A 14783-nucleotide genomic window follows, 5' to 3' on the forward strand; every position below is an offset into this window, starting at 1 on the left:
ATTTGAGGTTTAGCATGTCTCTGTAAAAGCGACGAGGAGTCCTGTGGTACCTTATAGACTAACTGAAGTGTAGGAGCATAAGCTTTCGTGGGCAAAGACCCACTTCGTCAGCTGCATGCATCTGACGAAGTGGGTCTTTGCCCACGAAAGCTTATGCTCCTACACTTCAGTTACTCTATAAGGTACCACAGAAGTGTAGGAGCATAAGCTTTCGTGGGCAAAGACCCACTTCGTCAGCTGCATGCATCTGACGAAGTGGGTCTTTGCCCACGAAAGCTTATGCTCCTACACTTCAGTTAGTCTATAGGTGCCACAGGACTCCTTGTCGCTTTTGCAGATTCAGACTAACATGGCTACCCCTCTGATACTTGACACCATGTCTCTGTGTGGCTTAACAGTGCCATGGAGGCCTTGTCCTCTGTCTCCTAGCAGACACTTTTAGAGACACATGTTTAGTTTTGGGGCAGAGGTACTCAGATGAGGGTATGCCTACCATTTGTGATGCACTGAATACTTCATTTCCTCTCTGGAGCTGATTTTTGTCACTATGCTAATTGTCAGTCTTCAAGCAGTGATTATTCTTACTAGGTGCAGTTCAGAGTTCTCATTTGACTTCAAGAGGCTTCTTTTGACTAGCTAAAGCAAAAAAGCAAGTGCTTCTATTTTTTGTTGTAAATGCAGCTGTGATCAGATTTGCAGACAGCTGCAAACACATAGAACCAAATTGTGAAGTGATTGGGAGAAAGTAGAGCAGTCACACCTTCCAGGTGATGAGACTAAATGTTAAATCTTTGTCTGGGAGACAAAATAAACTTCCATGGAAGAGGAAAATATAATCTACTGTTGTGACAATAGAATTGAAGTAAATGTATTTTAACGCTTATCCTTAATGTTGTTCTCTTTAATATTCAGTGTAACCAACCCCTGTAGCTGTGGAAGGGAAGAGATGAGAGGTTAGAATAGAGGTAGCCTCAGGAGTTTTCTCTGTCTTAGAAAATGATGCACATCCTGGGAGCTGGGGATGTAAGAATGAAAATAGAGAAGATGAATGTCAGGGATCCAAGGGGAGCTTAGACTATATGCACAATGTGAGAGGCAGCTGCTGTTTCTCCTCGCAAATATATATAACAGCCTCTTGGCTGCAGCAGCTTTGAACCTGAAAATATGACATTGGCTGGGATAATTCTGTCTTGTATGCTTTCTTTTTATACCAAAAAAAATGCGAATTCAGTTCCTGGATGGGGAGCATGACAGAGGAATCCCTTACAATCCTAGCGCATAGGGGAGAAAAATGCCTCTTGCTTTTGTCTGGCAGCACCTTCTGTCAGACATGGTCGTAGCACTGATGGGCTCAGTAGAAAGCTGTGCCTCAGGCTTGAGTAAGAGTTTAGCCTGAAGGGACCAAGAACATTATCAGAAAGTTACATTGCACAAGGCTCGGGTAATAAAAGAGACCAACTAGTTTGCTCTGTAAGTTCTAGTAGCACTTACCTATAGTTATCTCTTTTAAAAACAGACTTTTATTTTTCCTTTTTTGTCATTGCCTTCCTCTCGCCATTCCAGTTTTTCTGTCCTCTCAAATACTTACCAGTATTCATTACCAGATACGAACTGGCTTACATTAAGATTGTTCACAGAATTTGGCTGGGAGGATGGGGGGCCAATTCTATGAAGAGTCTTAATTTGTTGGGGTTTCTATAACTGAAGCATGGCTGGAAACAGGAGGCTTTGTATCTTTTTCTTGCCACTCAGATTTTGCTTTGAAGTATTAGTTGTGACAGGCTGGCTAAAACCTATTTCAAATGCTGTCTGTAATGCAAAGCTCTATTTGTAAAGCATGAATAAGTCCTTGTAAAAAATTACTGAAAATTATAAATCCTCTGAGTTTCACATGGACTTGAAAAGCTAACAGACACACAATCCAGCCCGTATCTTAATGGGAGACAATTTTCAAGGAACACAAAGCCTGACTGAAAGTCTCTTTGATTGTATGCCATGGTAGTTTGTAAATATAGCCATATGGTATTCTGCTTTCTATTGCTGATGTCTCCGTATCTCTAGAACATGTTGGTGTGAGACTTTTTTCTCTTCCTTATCCAGCACTTATCCTGGAGGAGATTGCTATTGACTGTCACAATAAGGAAACAGAGCAGAGGTTACTTCAAGAAGCTCACGATTTGCACCTGTCTTCACTCCAGTTAGCTAAAAAAGCCTTTGGAGAATTTAATGTACAGACAGCAAAACACTATGGCAACCTGGGCAGACTTTATCAGTCAATGAGAAAATTTAAGGTAAGACCAGATGGCTGTTAAATTTCTCCTTTAGAAAAGAGAAAAACCAGTAGCTGTTACAGAAAGTAGCTCTAAAGGCAGCACAAAACTTATCAGTTCCATAAAAATAGAGGAGTGTAAGATGTAAGAGAGTAGTTGACTACTTGCATTCTTTCCCCCCTTTGCTACCTTTATATCAGAGGCAACAAAGGAGGGGGAAACAGGAGCCAGTGCTGAAGGGAGCCAGCTTAAAAGCTGGTTACTTCCAGCACTGTGTCTGCTCCCTCTCCATAGAGGCAGCGGGGGAAGGGCAGCACAGGCTGTTGTGGCAGCAGCCCCTGGTTGCAGGAGGTCCCATCTTCCCGCTGGGACTCTCCAAGGACAGAGGCTGCTACTGGTTGGGCAGGCAGCTCCGCTCAGTCCTGGCTCACACTGGGACCAAACCCCACTGCAGCTCTGCAGTTTAAAAGGCCATAGGAGCCAGAAAGTCTGCTCCCCTCCCCTGCTCCTGCTGCATCTTAAATTGCAGAGATGCAGCAGGGTTTGGTCCCAGCCCGAGTCAGGACTGAGCAGGGCTGCCTTCCCCTATTTAGTAGTCAATAAAAATTCTATCAACTACTTGATTACTAAAATAACCTCAATTTAACATCCCTAGCGTAAACCTTTTTTTAATGTTCTTCTGATTGTTTTAACCTGACTGTACCGCTAGGTGAAAACATTTCCTAATGCTTAGCGCTTTACCTCTCAAAAGGATTGTACATTACTTTCTTAAGGTACATCTACACTTGCTCCCTATCTCGAGATAGGCATGCAAATGTAGTCTACCGAAATTGCTAATGAAGCGTGGGACTTAAATATCCCATGCTTAATTAGCATAATCGTGTCCGGGTGCCATTTTGAAATCGCGTTATTGTGAAATAAAATGCCCCGTGTAGCAGCGTTATTTCGAGAGAAAACCCTTCTTTCAAAATAACTGTTACTCCTCATAAAACGGGGCGTTTTAGTTCGCAATAATGCGATTTCAAAATGGTGCCTGGACACGATTATGTTAATTAAGCGTGGGATATTTAAATTCCGCGCTTCATTAGCAATTCTGGTACACTACATTTGCATCCTTACCTCGAGATAGGGAGCAAGTTTGGATGTACCCTTACACAGCAAGTCATTGTTAGAGCCTAGTGATCTTGATTGCCAGTCCTTTGCATATTCTGCAGCTTTTCGAGGCTTCTGTAGTATAGAAGTGTTATGGAATCCTTCCGATTAGCAGTCACTTACATCACTTCTTTTTATGCTTGATGCATTAGAATCTTTGTCTTTTTTGTTTTGGGGTTGGGGTGGGTAATGTCTGTCCTGGCTTATTTATGTGGCTTTCAATTTTTCAGGAAGCAGAAGAAATGCACATCAAAGCAATTCAGATTAAGGAGCAACTTCTTGGTCAAGAAGATTATGAAGTCGCCCTGTCAGTGGGACATCTAGCGTCTCTCTATAACTATGACATGAATCAATATGAAAATGCAGAAAAGCTTTATCTGAGATCAATAGCAATCGGTGTGTAATTTTTGGAACAAATTACTTTACTAAGCAATGGTGACAGAATAAAACAAAGATCTCTTTGTTGATAAAAGTATAAATGGGGAAAGGAAGGCTGATGTAATACATTTGTGTAATCTGTATGTGGATTCAATTCAACTATGAGGCATACCCTTGAACTGCAAAATACATATTTTAATGTTCCAGTCACCAGTAAATGCAAAACTGGAACTTTTAGTTTTAAACTGATTGAATCTTGAAATCTTTAGGAAAGTGTCTTAAAGTCCAATTAATTACCTTGGAGTTTAGCTTTTTGACTGTTACTTAGTTCATTTTATCATGGTTTGAAGCATGAATTGTAGCCAGAACTTCAAAGACATGAAAAAACAATATGTCCAGCAGCACTTTTATGACTTCCTGATCATCCACCTCTTGCAGTGAATTTTACCTAAGGCAAAATTCAATTTATAATGTCAGACTTAGCGCAGTCCTATGAAGTAGTTCAGTTCATGCTCAAAATTCATTGGAGTAAGGCAAGGTAGATAAATGCTATGAGACCCCCTCTTCAGACTCCCTTTTTACATGTTGCATTAGGATCACCGTTTCAATCTGGTTGAGAGAGCCCCAGAAATTAAGTAGGGTATTTAAGTAAAAGGGTTGAAATGCACCAGGGAGTAGTGATAGGGAAACTACTCATTGCACTCCTTGTTTTCAGAGCTAAGTTTGACTTCTGCTACCAAGAAGGTATTGAATATTCAGTTCACATTATCAATAGCAAAATGGCCTGAAATGAAGAATCATGTGGTTAAATTACCTTTTTCTTCAATTTGCATTTCTTTTTGTATTTCTTTAGGAAAGAAGCTTTTTGGAGAAGGTTACAGTGGACTAGAATATGATTATAGAGGTCTCATTAAACTGTACAATTCCATTGGCAATTATGAGAAAGTATTTGAGTACCACAATATTTTGGCCAGTTGGAACCGTTTGCGGGATCGGCAGTTCTCAGTGACAGATGCTCTGGAGGATGTAAGCACCAGCCCTCAATCCACTGAAGAAGTAGTCCAGTCTTTTCTGATGTCTCAGAACATCGATGGACAGAATAGCTAGAGAACTTGGTCAATTAACCAATTAAGGGTTTTTTTTTTCCTCCCAGATTACAAGGGGAATTCATACTGTGAAATCTAAACCATGTAGTTTTCTGGGGGCTGGGATTTGCATTGAAACACTGGTCCAGTCCATTGAAGAGTGCCCATACAGATGAATGAGTTAAATTCTTATCAGCATGTGTATGGCATGTTTAGTTTGGCTCTGTGAATACCAAACACCAGAACCCCTCCCCTCTTCTTTTGCAAAAGAAGCTACTTTGCAGGAAATCTGCAAAAAACCTAAACAAAAACACCCTTAGTTACAACTTTTAAGAGTTCAAAAGAGCTTCATTCTTATTATGAAAGGAAGGTTTCAGCAAAAAAATTCTTCCAACAAGTAAAAGTAATAAATACTCTATTGTAAGAATTGAAAAAGGTGTTTATACTTTATGCATTGTAGCAGAGCTAATGACAAATATTAACAAAAGAGGAAATGCCCTAGCTTTGTTTGCTGCCTTATGAAGAAAAGTGGCAAAGAACCACTCCAGAAAGAAATGTGTGTCTTGTGAACCACGCTAGTTTGTTATGGAAGTAACCACCGTGTGCTGTTTTTAATCATCTGAATTGGACCAGCATTCATCTGTAAGTGATAGAAGATCCAGTAGACCAGCAATCTAAATTTCCTTTGGTACAGTACAAGAGCTGTAACAATTTTCCGTAAGAGGACCAGGAGAATCAAAAGTGGACCAGCCTGTCTTGAAAAGAGTCTTTGGACCAGTGGCTTTAATTGAATATTTCTGCCCCTGCATTCACTTTTACAGTAGAATTATTTCATTTAGGTGTACGATCAGTGATAATGCAAAAATATGTTTGTGATAGATACAAAACTAGGAATTGAACGTTCTTTAGCAGTTGCGATGGCATGTCTTCAACTTGTAAGCTTTTACAGATATTAAAATGTCAATGCCATAAGCAAAAACTAGAAATGCTTAACTATTTGCTGCAGCCATTTTTTCCTTTTTAAATGGGCTTACTCTAATAATTGAGGCAGTAACTTGTTTATACCGACTAATAGTTTTGTATTATAATCCAGTTCAATTTTGTTTCTGAAGATCACATTTTATTGTACAGTTTGCAGGGGCCAGTGGAAAATGCCAAAAAAGCACAACAGGTCTTCTTTTTTTCTTTTTTTTTCTTGTGATGCTTCATTTCTGCATTAAACAATAGTACAACCAGAAACTGATTCCTCTATATTTAATTTAAAAAGCATCAGTCAGATGCAAAGATCCCTGAACACAGCCTGTCTCACTACCTTGTCTTAATTTTTGTTTTGCATTTTTGTTATTGAATTGTTTTGTTTAAGTGAACCAAGTCTGTTTTAATGTTGAGGTAACATTCAAAATCTGAAAAATCTATGTAGTGTAGCAAACGAGAAATAAGTCATTGCTTTTACCTCAATTCTTATTATAGTGGCACAAACAGTGCCTCTATAGTTAAGGGTCTGTCAGTTTTCCCCCCTATTTTCAGGGGTTTATAACTTGGCTGTGAAAATTCAGTCCAGGTTGAAGCATGGCAAACAAGTTCCTACAGTACTTGGAGTGAATTTTTTGTATTTGTTATGAAGGTTTTTTTCCCCCCTTCAGGTTATAAGAGTGCAGAAAACAAAAACAAACAAAATTAGTGATTTCAGACACTTATTTGAGCTCCTATAATCTTAAAAATGGCTTGGGTTTTCAACTGAGAAGTTGCAGGCCAATAGTTTATAAGCTAGTGCCTTCAAGTATTTTTTGAGGGGAGGAACATCAAGTGAAAAAATGAATTACTTAATTTGGAAATGTGGCGTTAGTGCTTGTGTAGCTGTGATTCTTTCATTAAGAGTAAGGGATGGCATGCATACACCAGTAGAATAACTAGTGGCATTAAGACTTTAATAGTGTTTATGGATTTATTGCAGTCTGTCAAAAGCCAGCTTATCATAATGTCATATGTAATCTTAATAAGATTCTCTATAGTAGTTTTTGTTTAAGAGAAAACTAGATTTTTTGTGTCCAAACACATTTGCAATATAAAATACAGCTAAATAAATACTTAAGCGTAAACAAATATTTAGGGAATAATTATGAATGATCAGGTAAATAATATGCATTAACATTGATATGAGAGCTTGGTTTCTTATTTTTACTTTTTTTAAATAGTCCCTTTAAACCTATTTAAAATAATTCCCTTTTATTTTAAATCTCAGAAATTCAGGGAAAAGAGCTGAAAATTGTCGGAAACAAAATACATGATCTATGTACTAGAAAAGTGCCTAGATTAGGGATGTATAATTCCATTTAATTGGTTAAACATGCTGATTAACCAGTTAACCCATTAGAGGAGGCACCGATGGGCTGGGGCAGTTCCTGCTTGCACCACTCCTCCCTCCCCTTCTCTCCCCCCCCCCCCCCCCCCGCGCGGCAGGCAGGGCTGCTCCAGCCCTTAACGGTTAACGGGAACTGGTAAGCATCCCCCATTAAGAGTGGTGCTAACCAGTTAACCTTTTACATCCCTAGCTAGGCGCCTCAGACTTAATTATTGTTCTTACGTTCTCTGTGGATTCCACGTGCTCTGGATTCCTAATTTTGGGTCTCTGCTTCTAGCTCATAACTGAGAGGGAACTCCACATTCTCAAGGTTTGGGTTTTTAATCTGAGATACTGGTAGGTGTCCTGTGCACAATCACCATTTCCCCTTTCTCAGGCTCCTTTATTGTTCTTTCATCAATTCCTTTCTAACGGTGGACAACAACCATTTCCAAAACACGCCACAGCCCCAGTATCGTTCCAGCGCCTTTCCCGATTAACTTAATTTTGCCTCAAGAACTCTTGTCTTCCCTTGTTGTCTGAATCCTAACATTTAGATCACAAACTCTTTGGGAGCATAGCTAGTATCTTCTTAGTATTGCCCATGCAATATGTGCTTTATGTGATGGCTTAGATGGAGATGTGCTGTTGATGATTCTATATTCTGTAATGCCCTGGCGGCTTTATCTAGAGGGAATTTGAAATCTTAAAAGTTACCCCGAAGTTTTTAATTCTGCCAGCAGGTGCGTGACCTAGAGAAACATGACTTGAAAGCTAGGTGTTCAAACAGTCCAGTCGTTTTATTTAATCGGTAGAAGTACATGGCTGAATGGGGCCCTAATTGATCAAACCAGTCTGAAGTTTAAGTGGTGTCAAAGCATAATACTTGCGGAGTAGAACAGCTTGGGCGGGCAGCTGCAGACTTAATCCAGGAGGCTTATGAGACCACCACTTGGCCTGTTCTGAGCACTACAGCTTGACATCTTGACTTGTGCTGCCTTGTTGCAGAGCCTATTCGCCAGCGTGTGGTGCTCACGCTTTCCTGGCCCCTATCCTTTTCAGGATATCTTGAATTATCTCCTGGATATTAGTACCCTGGATATTACTACCAGAGTGTTACTCTCCTGTGTAGTCAGTTGGACTGTTGTGTGGTGGTGGTACATGTATTTCCCTTAGTTCCCTTCTCCTTGTTGCAGCATGTTGTTTACACTTAATTTTAAAGACAGAGTGATTTGGGGGTCTTTAGGCTCCTATAAACGGGCATCTAGTGGATGAGATAGCAAAGAAAATGGCCTGAAAAAGATAAAGCATCAATAAGTTGCCCTTCATTCTCCCATATCTCTTTAACATGAAGATCTATTCATGCTTTTTCCTCATCCTATTTAGAATGGACGGAATTTTCCTATGGCTTTATGTATGGTGTTGCAATTTAAGAATATTTTTGCCACTTGTATCTCAAGAAGGCAACGATGAAACACTATATAAGACTGATGCACTGACAATTTGTCTGTGCAAAGTGCACTTTTTAGTTCCTTAAAGGATCCACAGCTTTGAGAACCTTGAGGAGTTACTGCCTTATTTTGGCTTGAAGTGGAGACCCATGAGTGGGAATCCAGTGAAATATTTTTGTCCAAAGATCTAAACTTACAGGTAAGTATTTTAAAAAAAAAATTGCAATACAGTGACACACGTGTGCCCAGGAGAGAATTTCAGCCTTTGCACCAAATTTCTCAGCATTGCTTCTAAATTTAAAGCTCTAACATTTGTTTTAATGTAGACTTTGATTTTGTGAAATCGGTTTTATCTGTATCATCGATTTTATGCAAACACTGCAAATGGAAGAGAAAGGGGAAAAAAGTGATGTTGGGGTTTCCTCCATTTTTTTTTTGTTCCACCATTCTTAGAACCAGAAACGATCTCCATTAATTGTAAGAATGGGTCCCTCCCCCACCCCCAATCTGAGGAGGAGTTTTTTAGAGAATGGGAGAAACAAATGCAACTTTAAGATAGGCAAGGGGAAAAAGTCACAAGATGTTTAAAACACATATCCCTCTTTTACTTGAAGTAAAATAGCTAGTAACTATTGTGCTCCAAATGGTTGGTCATTTATTTTGTGATGTTACTTATAACCAACAAGTATCTGCCTTTCTCTTTCATACAAGTCTTTACATGCACTCACTACTTTATTGTATAGATACCTATTGTTTAAACTCTTTTCTTTTTTTTTTCTTTTTTTTTGCACACAAGTGTTTTGTTGATGATAAATAATTTTGAAAGTTTTTTTTTGTTGTTGAATTCTAACTTATTAGGAAAATAACATTCTTTTCATAACTGTAACAATTAAATTTAAAAAATGCTGCGATCTATAATTTGCTAACGGTGCCATTGTGCTGCTTCTTATGGTACAAAAAAAATGCACATTTTATTTAAATACCTTTTTATAGTCGCACATACTGGTGGAGTTACAAAAACAGAAAACGCATTGTGCCTAAAACATGATTGAATATGTTGACAAAAACTTTACTTGATTTTAAAACTGACTGGATTTTACTTTACAGCGTGGTAGCAAAGATAGTTGGTGGATGTTGCTATTATCGGTCACTAAATAAAGGCTCTAGTTTTATTGCCTGTGCAGAAACTTTATTGTATTTACAATTTTATTGTTAATATTTTTTGAAAAAGTGTTGCTGGCCAAGTGCTAATTGCAAATCTGAATATTCTGTTTATTGTGGCTATTTCCATATTTGACATAAATGGCCTATTGCACATTTCATTTCTTGGCCTTTTGGAGATTTTTGCTGTGGGAACGAAGAGGAGGGATTTTATCCAGAGCTCTGGACTCTACATATACATTTGACATCACTGGTAATGCTTTTGTCCCCAAATCTCAGGAGTGTTTTAGGCAGTGGAATTGGTTTCCCCTTCACTGATACCAAGATGCGTGTTCTAGGGTCTTGTTAACAATATTTCATTGCAGTCCTAGGTATCTATAGCATGAGTGGCCTTAGTGAATTTGTTGAAGTGCACATTTTTTTTTCAAAAGTAAATTTTAAGATGAAAAATATATACTATATAAATATATAGAGAGATATCTAGAAACTTGGTTTGTGGTGCACAAGTTAAGTGTTGGATCACAAAATAACTGTCGCAGGTACCATACGTGTAACACTTTCTTTTTATGTATATTCCTTTAGAGGAAACAATGTTGCCATGGTAACTGAAACTTTACCATTTATTCCTTACTTTCTGATGTGAATGAACTCTACATTTTATTGACTATTACCAGGTTCAGTACTATTTTTATATTTTATTGTACTCCGGGGGATTTTAATTTAATAGCATTCTAAAAAAAGATGTTGCTTGAACTGTTTTAAAGCAAAATACTAAAACCAAGAAAACCTTTTAAACCGGAATCCCCACTGACAGTGCCACAGTAATTTATATGAACGTATCTTGATCATTGCTAGACTTTGAAGATCCTTCTATTTGTTGTGTCAATAACCTTTCGTATCCTACTTCTCATAAACTGCAGTGCCCAACATTATTTGTAACCATCAAACCATACCGAGTATGTTTGTAACCAGCATTGTGATATTCTGTAATTGTACTGCTAAAATGAATTATTGACCTAATAAATATAGTGTTCCTGCACTCGTCGTATTTGCCTTGAATTTAATGCCAACTAGAAGATGTATCCACCATTGTTCGGGTCCTTAACTCCTTTATTTTCCATTTAAAAAAAAAATGAAAATATCCAGGCTTCATTTAAATCATTGTTCTGGAGAGGAGGGGCTCAGGATGCAGGCTCCCCTGTCCCAGCCCTCTCTGACCGCAGCAGTTTGGGGCCAGGTGAGAAGAGCAACTCCATGGCCATTGCAATGGGCACAGCTGGAGGAAGGGTCCAGGTGCATCTCTCCCCCGCTCACCCCAGCCAGAGTGAGGAATGCAGCATTGTGTGCACTTTCCCCTCGATCCCTGAGAAAGGGGAACAGCCAGCAATGTCTCCATAGGAATCTGGAGGGGGGAGGAGCTTCAGTTAACTGGTGGGGGAGTGGGAGGCTCGTGACTGGGACAGTCACAAAAGTGGGAGAGGGGCACCGCCCCAGCTAGCCGCCTTCACCTGCCTGGTGAATCTGTCTCTCCTCCTATGGTTTTCTGAGAAGCAATCCCATTCTAGGCACATCCCATTGTCCTGGTACAACCAATCCCTTACCTTCCTTTAAGTTATGATAAGAGAAAGCTGTCTATCAAATTGGGTGGTTCTAGCTCTTGCGATTTAAGAGTTCTTGAATGAACAGACAGCCAGGCAGAAAGACACATAAACTCTCAAATATACAGTAGATTCTGCATTCCAAAAAGCCCTTGCTTTTTCCCTCTGCTCCAGGACTATTGAACATGTGGCCTGTGGGTGGTCCGCACCCTGTTTGTTTGCGGCCCACGGGTGGGAGCAAAACAAAAAAGTAGTCAATATAATGATCTTCTGTTGATACGCGTTTTAATAGTTAAATTCCTGGACTGTCATTGCTCATTAAAAGTGCTGTCATGTACATGGAAATTGGGTAGATATTGCATGTTGTTAATATCAGCAGAACTGACTTAAATGGGGCTCGCGTGTTGTGTAGTCTTGCCTTAATCCTTGTATTCATGCCCGTCGGTGTGAAAGAAGCTATTTGCATATATTTGCATGTATATGCAACCACACTTAGGTTGTGGCCCTTGGCATGTGCTATGAGTATCATTGTATCCCCTGGGGCTTCCAAAGTTGTGTAGCCCTGGTCTACTCCACGGACACCAGTTGAATTGAATATTCATCTTCCAGATTGCTTACCTGTCTAAGCAAGTTACACCGATGGAACCAAAATGCAGTGCCCTTCTATGGTGCTGAAGGAAGCATCAGAGCACATGTTTAACCTGCTAGCTAGTGTAATGCTATATTCTTTTGATCCCAATACATGCAGCTCAGACTTAAAAGAAGAAAAGGATACTAAGGGCCTGATCTCCTTTTGAGAAGTTCAATGATAACTCGCTTAGTTCAAGCTCTAATTGTGGCTGTGACGGGAGAGGCTTGTTCAGTCCTCTCTCTGGTTTGACTGAGAAGTGCCTAGTCAAACTCACATTCCCCTATTTAAATAAAGTTGAAGGGGTTTTCAAGTTTATTTTTTGTAAAGAAACATGAGGTGGCAGCAACCTTCCCTTCAGCCTTAATTACATTTTATTTTAGAGCGAACGACATAATGTACTGAGATGCACACAAGTCTGTCCCTGTGGCTGTCCATATATATACACATTTTGGAATGGAGTAAGATTTAAAAGAGCCACAGCCTGCAAGGGGACAGGAAGATGCGTGAGGATCATCTTGTCCATCTATGTCTCTGCAGTTTAAGCCAAATGCAGGACAATGTAGCACTTTAAAGACTAACAAGATGGTTTATTAGATGATGAGTTTTCGTGGGCCAGACCCACTTCCTCAGATCAAATAGTGGAAGTGATCTGAGGAAGTGGGTCTGGCCCACGAAAGCTCATCATCTAATAAACCATCTTGTTAGTCTTTAAAGTGCTACATTGTCCTGCATTTTGCTTCAGCTACCCCAGACTAACACGGCTACATTTCTATCACTATTCTGCAGTTTAACTTTGACTTTGAAAGGAACAAACTCACCGGTTAGGTAGAATCCCCTTGTTTGCTGCTTCGGAAAAAATACTAAATGGAACAACTCACCTGCTTTCAGTGAGCAGATTAATTTTAGAAAAGAGAGAGGCTAGAAAGTCCTGCAAGTATTTTGGCCAGAGTAGTAACTTAAATTTTGTCTTTTGATATCCTTTGCTATGTATTGATGACTAGATGTCACTTCCTTTTACCTTAGGCCAGCATTCCTTAAAGTGGGCCATGGGGCCAGCTTTGGGAAAGCCACACCACTTTGTTTACCTAAAGGGTCCATAGCCCCAGAGCCTCGTGGCTCCCATTCGCTCCCATTGGCTGTTTTCAGCCAAGGGGAGCTGCAGGAAATGGGTGGAGAGAAGCTGTTTGCTTTTGATGCCGATGAATTCCCATGACCGTGCTGTTGCTGCGTTGACTGCCGCAAAGTGTTGCGTGCTTGTTCTATGCAGATAAAGAGGACTCGCAGGCTGTCTTTCCTACATGTTGTGTCCAACTTAAAATATTCTATAATAGAAACCAAGGAGACAGGAAAACAAGAGAGCATTTCTCAGAGACAGGAAGTTCTCTATGCACAACAGATGTGAACATCTAAGATGGAGACTATTTTGTGCTTATTACATGTTGAGAATTCAAATAATTGAATAACTTGGCTGGCCACCAGAGGTCGCTGCTGCTTTACATGCATTCAGTCTTCAGTTTACTGCAGTATTCTTGCTTGGTGGATGAAAGCTATTGAAGTCTTTCTAGTGGCAGCTAATCTCACTAACTGTACCTGATTGCTGCTTTTGCTGTCTGCAGTTTGACATTCCTTTCACTGTGACCCACATTATGGATGGACTGAAAAATGTTTAAATTTGTGAAAATCTTGCTTGAACAGTCCAAACCATAGCAAAGTGTTTCCCTGGATCCTTGATTCATCTTTTTAAGACTGAAAGGTAAAGATCTGAGTTAGGAAACGTTTGCATCGAGCTTTTAGACGTCTTGCAGTTACAGGGCCATTTTAAAACTGTCAACTTTGGCCAATGCCCAAAATTGCAAGTTAGAACATAAGAACGGCCCTACTGGGTCAGACCAAAGGTCCATCTAGCCCAGTAGCCTGTCGGCCGAGACTGGCCAGCACCAGGTGCCCCAGAGAGAGTGGACCGAAGACAATGATCAAGAGATTTGTCTCCTACCATCTCTCTCCAGCCTCTGACAGAGGCCAAGGACACCATTTTATCCCCTGGCTAATAGCCTTTTATGGACTCATTAGCATAATTTGAGATCTCATTAGCATACTTTCTGCCACTTCTTTTTGCGCAAGGGATTTTTGCGCAAAAAGAAGCAGTGCGGACGGGGTTATTTTTGTGCAAAAACTCCGTTTTGTGCAAGATCCCTATGCCTCTCCAAGACAGGCATAAGGATCTTGCACAAAACGGGGGTTTTGCTCCCCCCCAAAAAAAGAGTCCACGCTGCTTCTTCTTGCACAAAAATCCCTTGCGCAAAAAGTAGCAGAAAGTATGCTAATGAGCCCCTCATTAGCATATTTTCCACCAGAAAAAACTCCAAGGGAAGATGTAGCCTGATTGTACAGTCAAGTCCAACAACCAACCTCCCTCCCCAAACAAAAAGAATCAGTAAAGCCATTATCACAAAAAGATTTAAAATATCAAGCCCTTCACACACATCAATCCTCAAATGAAAGCCCCGATAAAACAATGCTCCATTGAGCCAGTGGCTGGCAACATCTATGTCTGCGAGGCTTGCTATTGCTCTCATTGGCTGAGAGCCAACATGTGCCCAGTATGTTTGGAAATAAAAGGGAAATAACAAGACAAATGTCTGAACTACTCACTGTATTAATTTCTGTAAAAACCAGTTGCCTTCAAAATGCTAGCAAGAATGAAAACACCAATAGC

At 39.9% G+C, this 14783-nt stretch overlaps 1 protein-coding gene across 1 annotated transcript in view; it reads left to right on the forward strand.

Moving 5' to 3' along the window:
• The window catches only part of APPBP2 (amyloid beta precursor protein binding protein 2), a 38447-nt gene extending 32323 nt beyond the window's left edge, over window positions 1-6124 (forward strand). The window contains exons 11-13 of the mRNA XM_075904738.1: window positions 2101-2291; window positions 3653-3818; window positions 4654-6124. Coding sequence (XP_075760853.1) covers window positions 2101-2291; window positions 3653-3818; window positions 4654-4907 — 611 coding nt within the window. The 3' untranslated portion in view covers window positions 4908-6124. The remainder of the gene's footprint in view (window positions 1-2100; window positions 2292-3652; window positions 3819-4653) is intronic.
• The last annotated feature ends 8659 nt before the right edge of the window (window positions 6125-14783 follow it).

Source organism: Pelodiscus sinensis, chromosome 21 (genome assembly GCF_049634645.1).
Source record: "Pelodiscus sinensis isolate JC-2024 chromosome 21, ASM4963464v1, whole genome shotgun sequence".
NCBI lineage: Eukaryota > Metazoa > Chordata > Testudines > Trionychidae > Pelodiscus > Pelodiscus sinensis.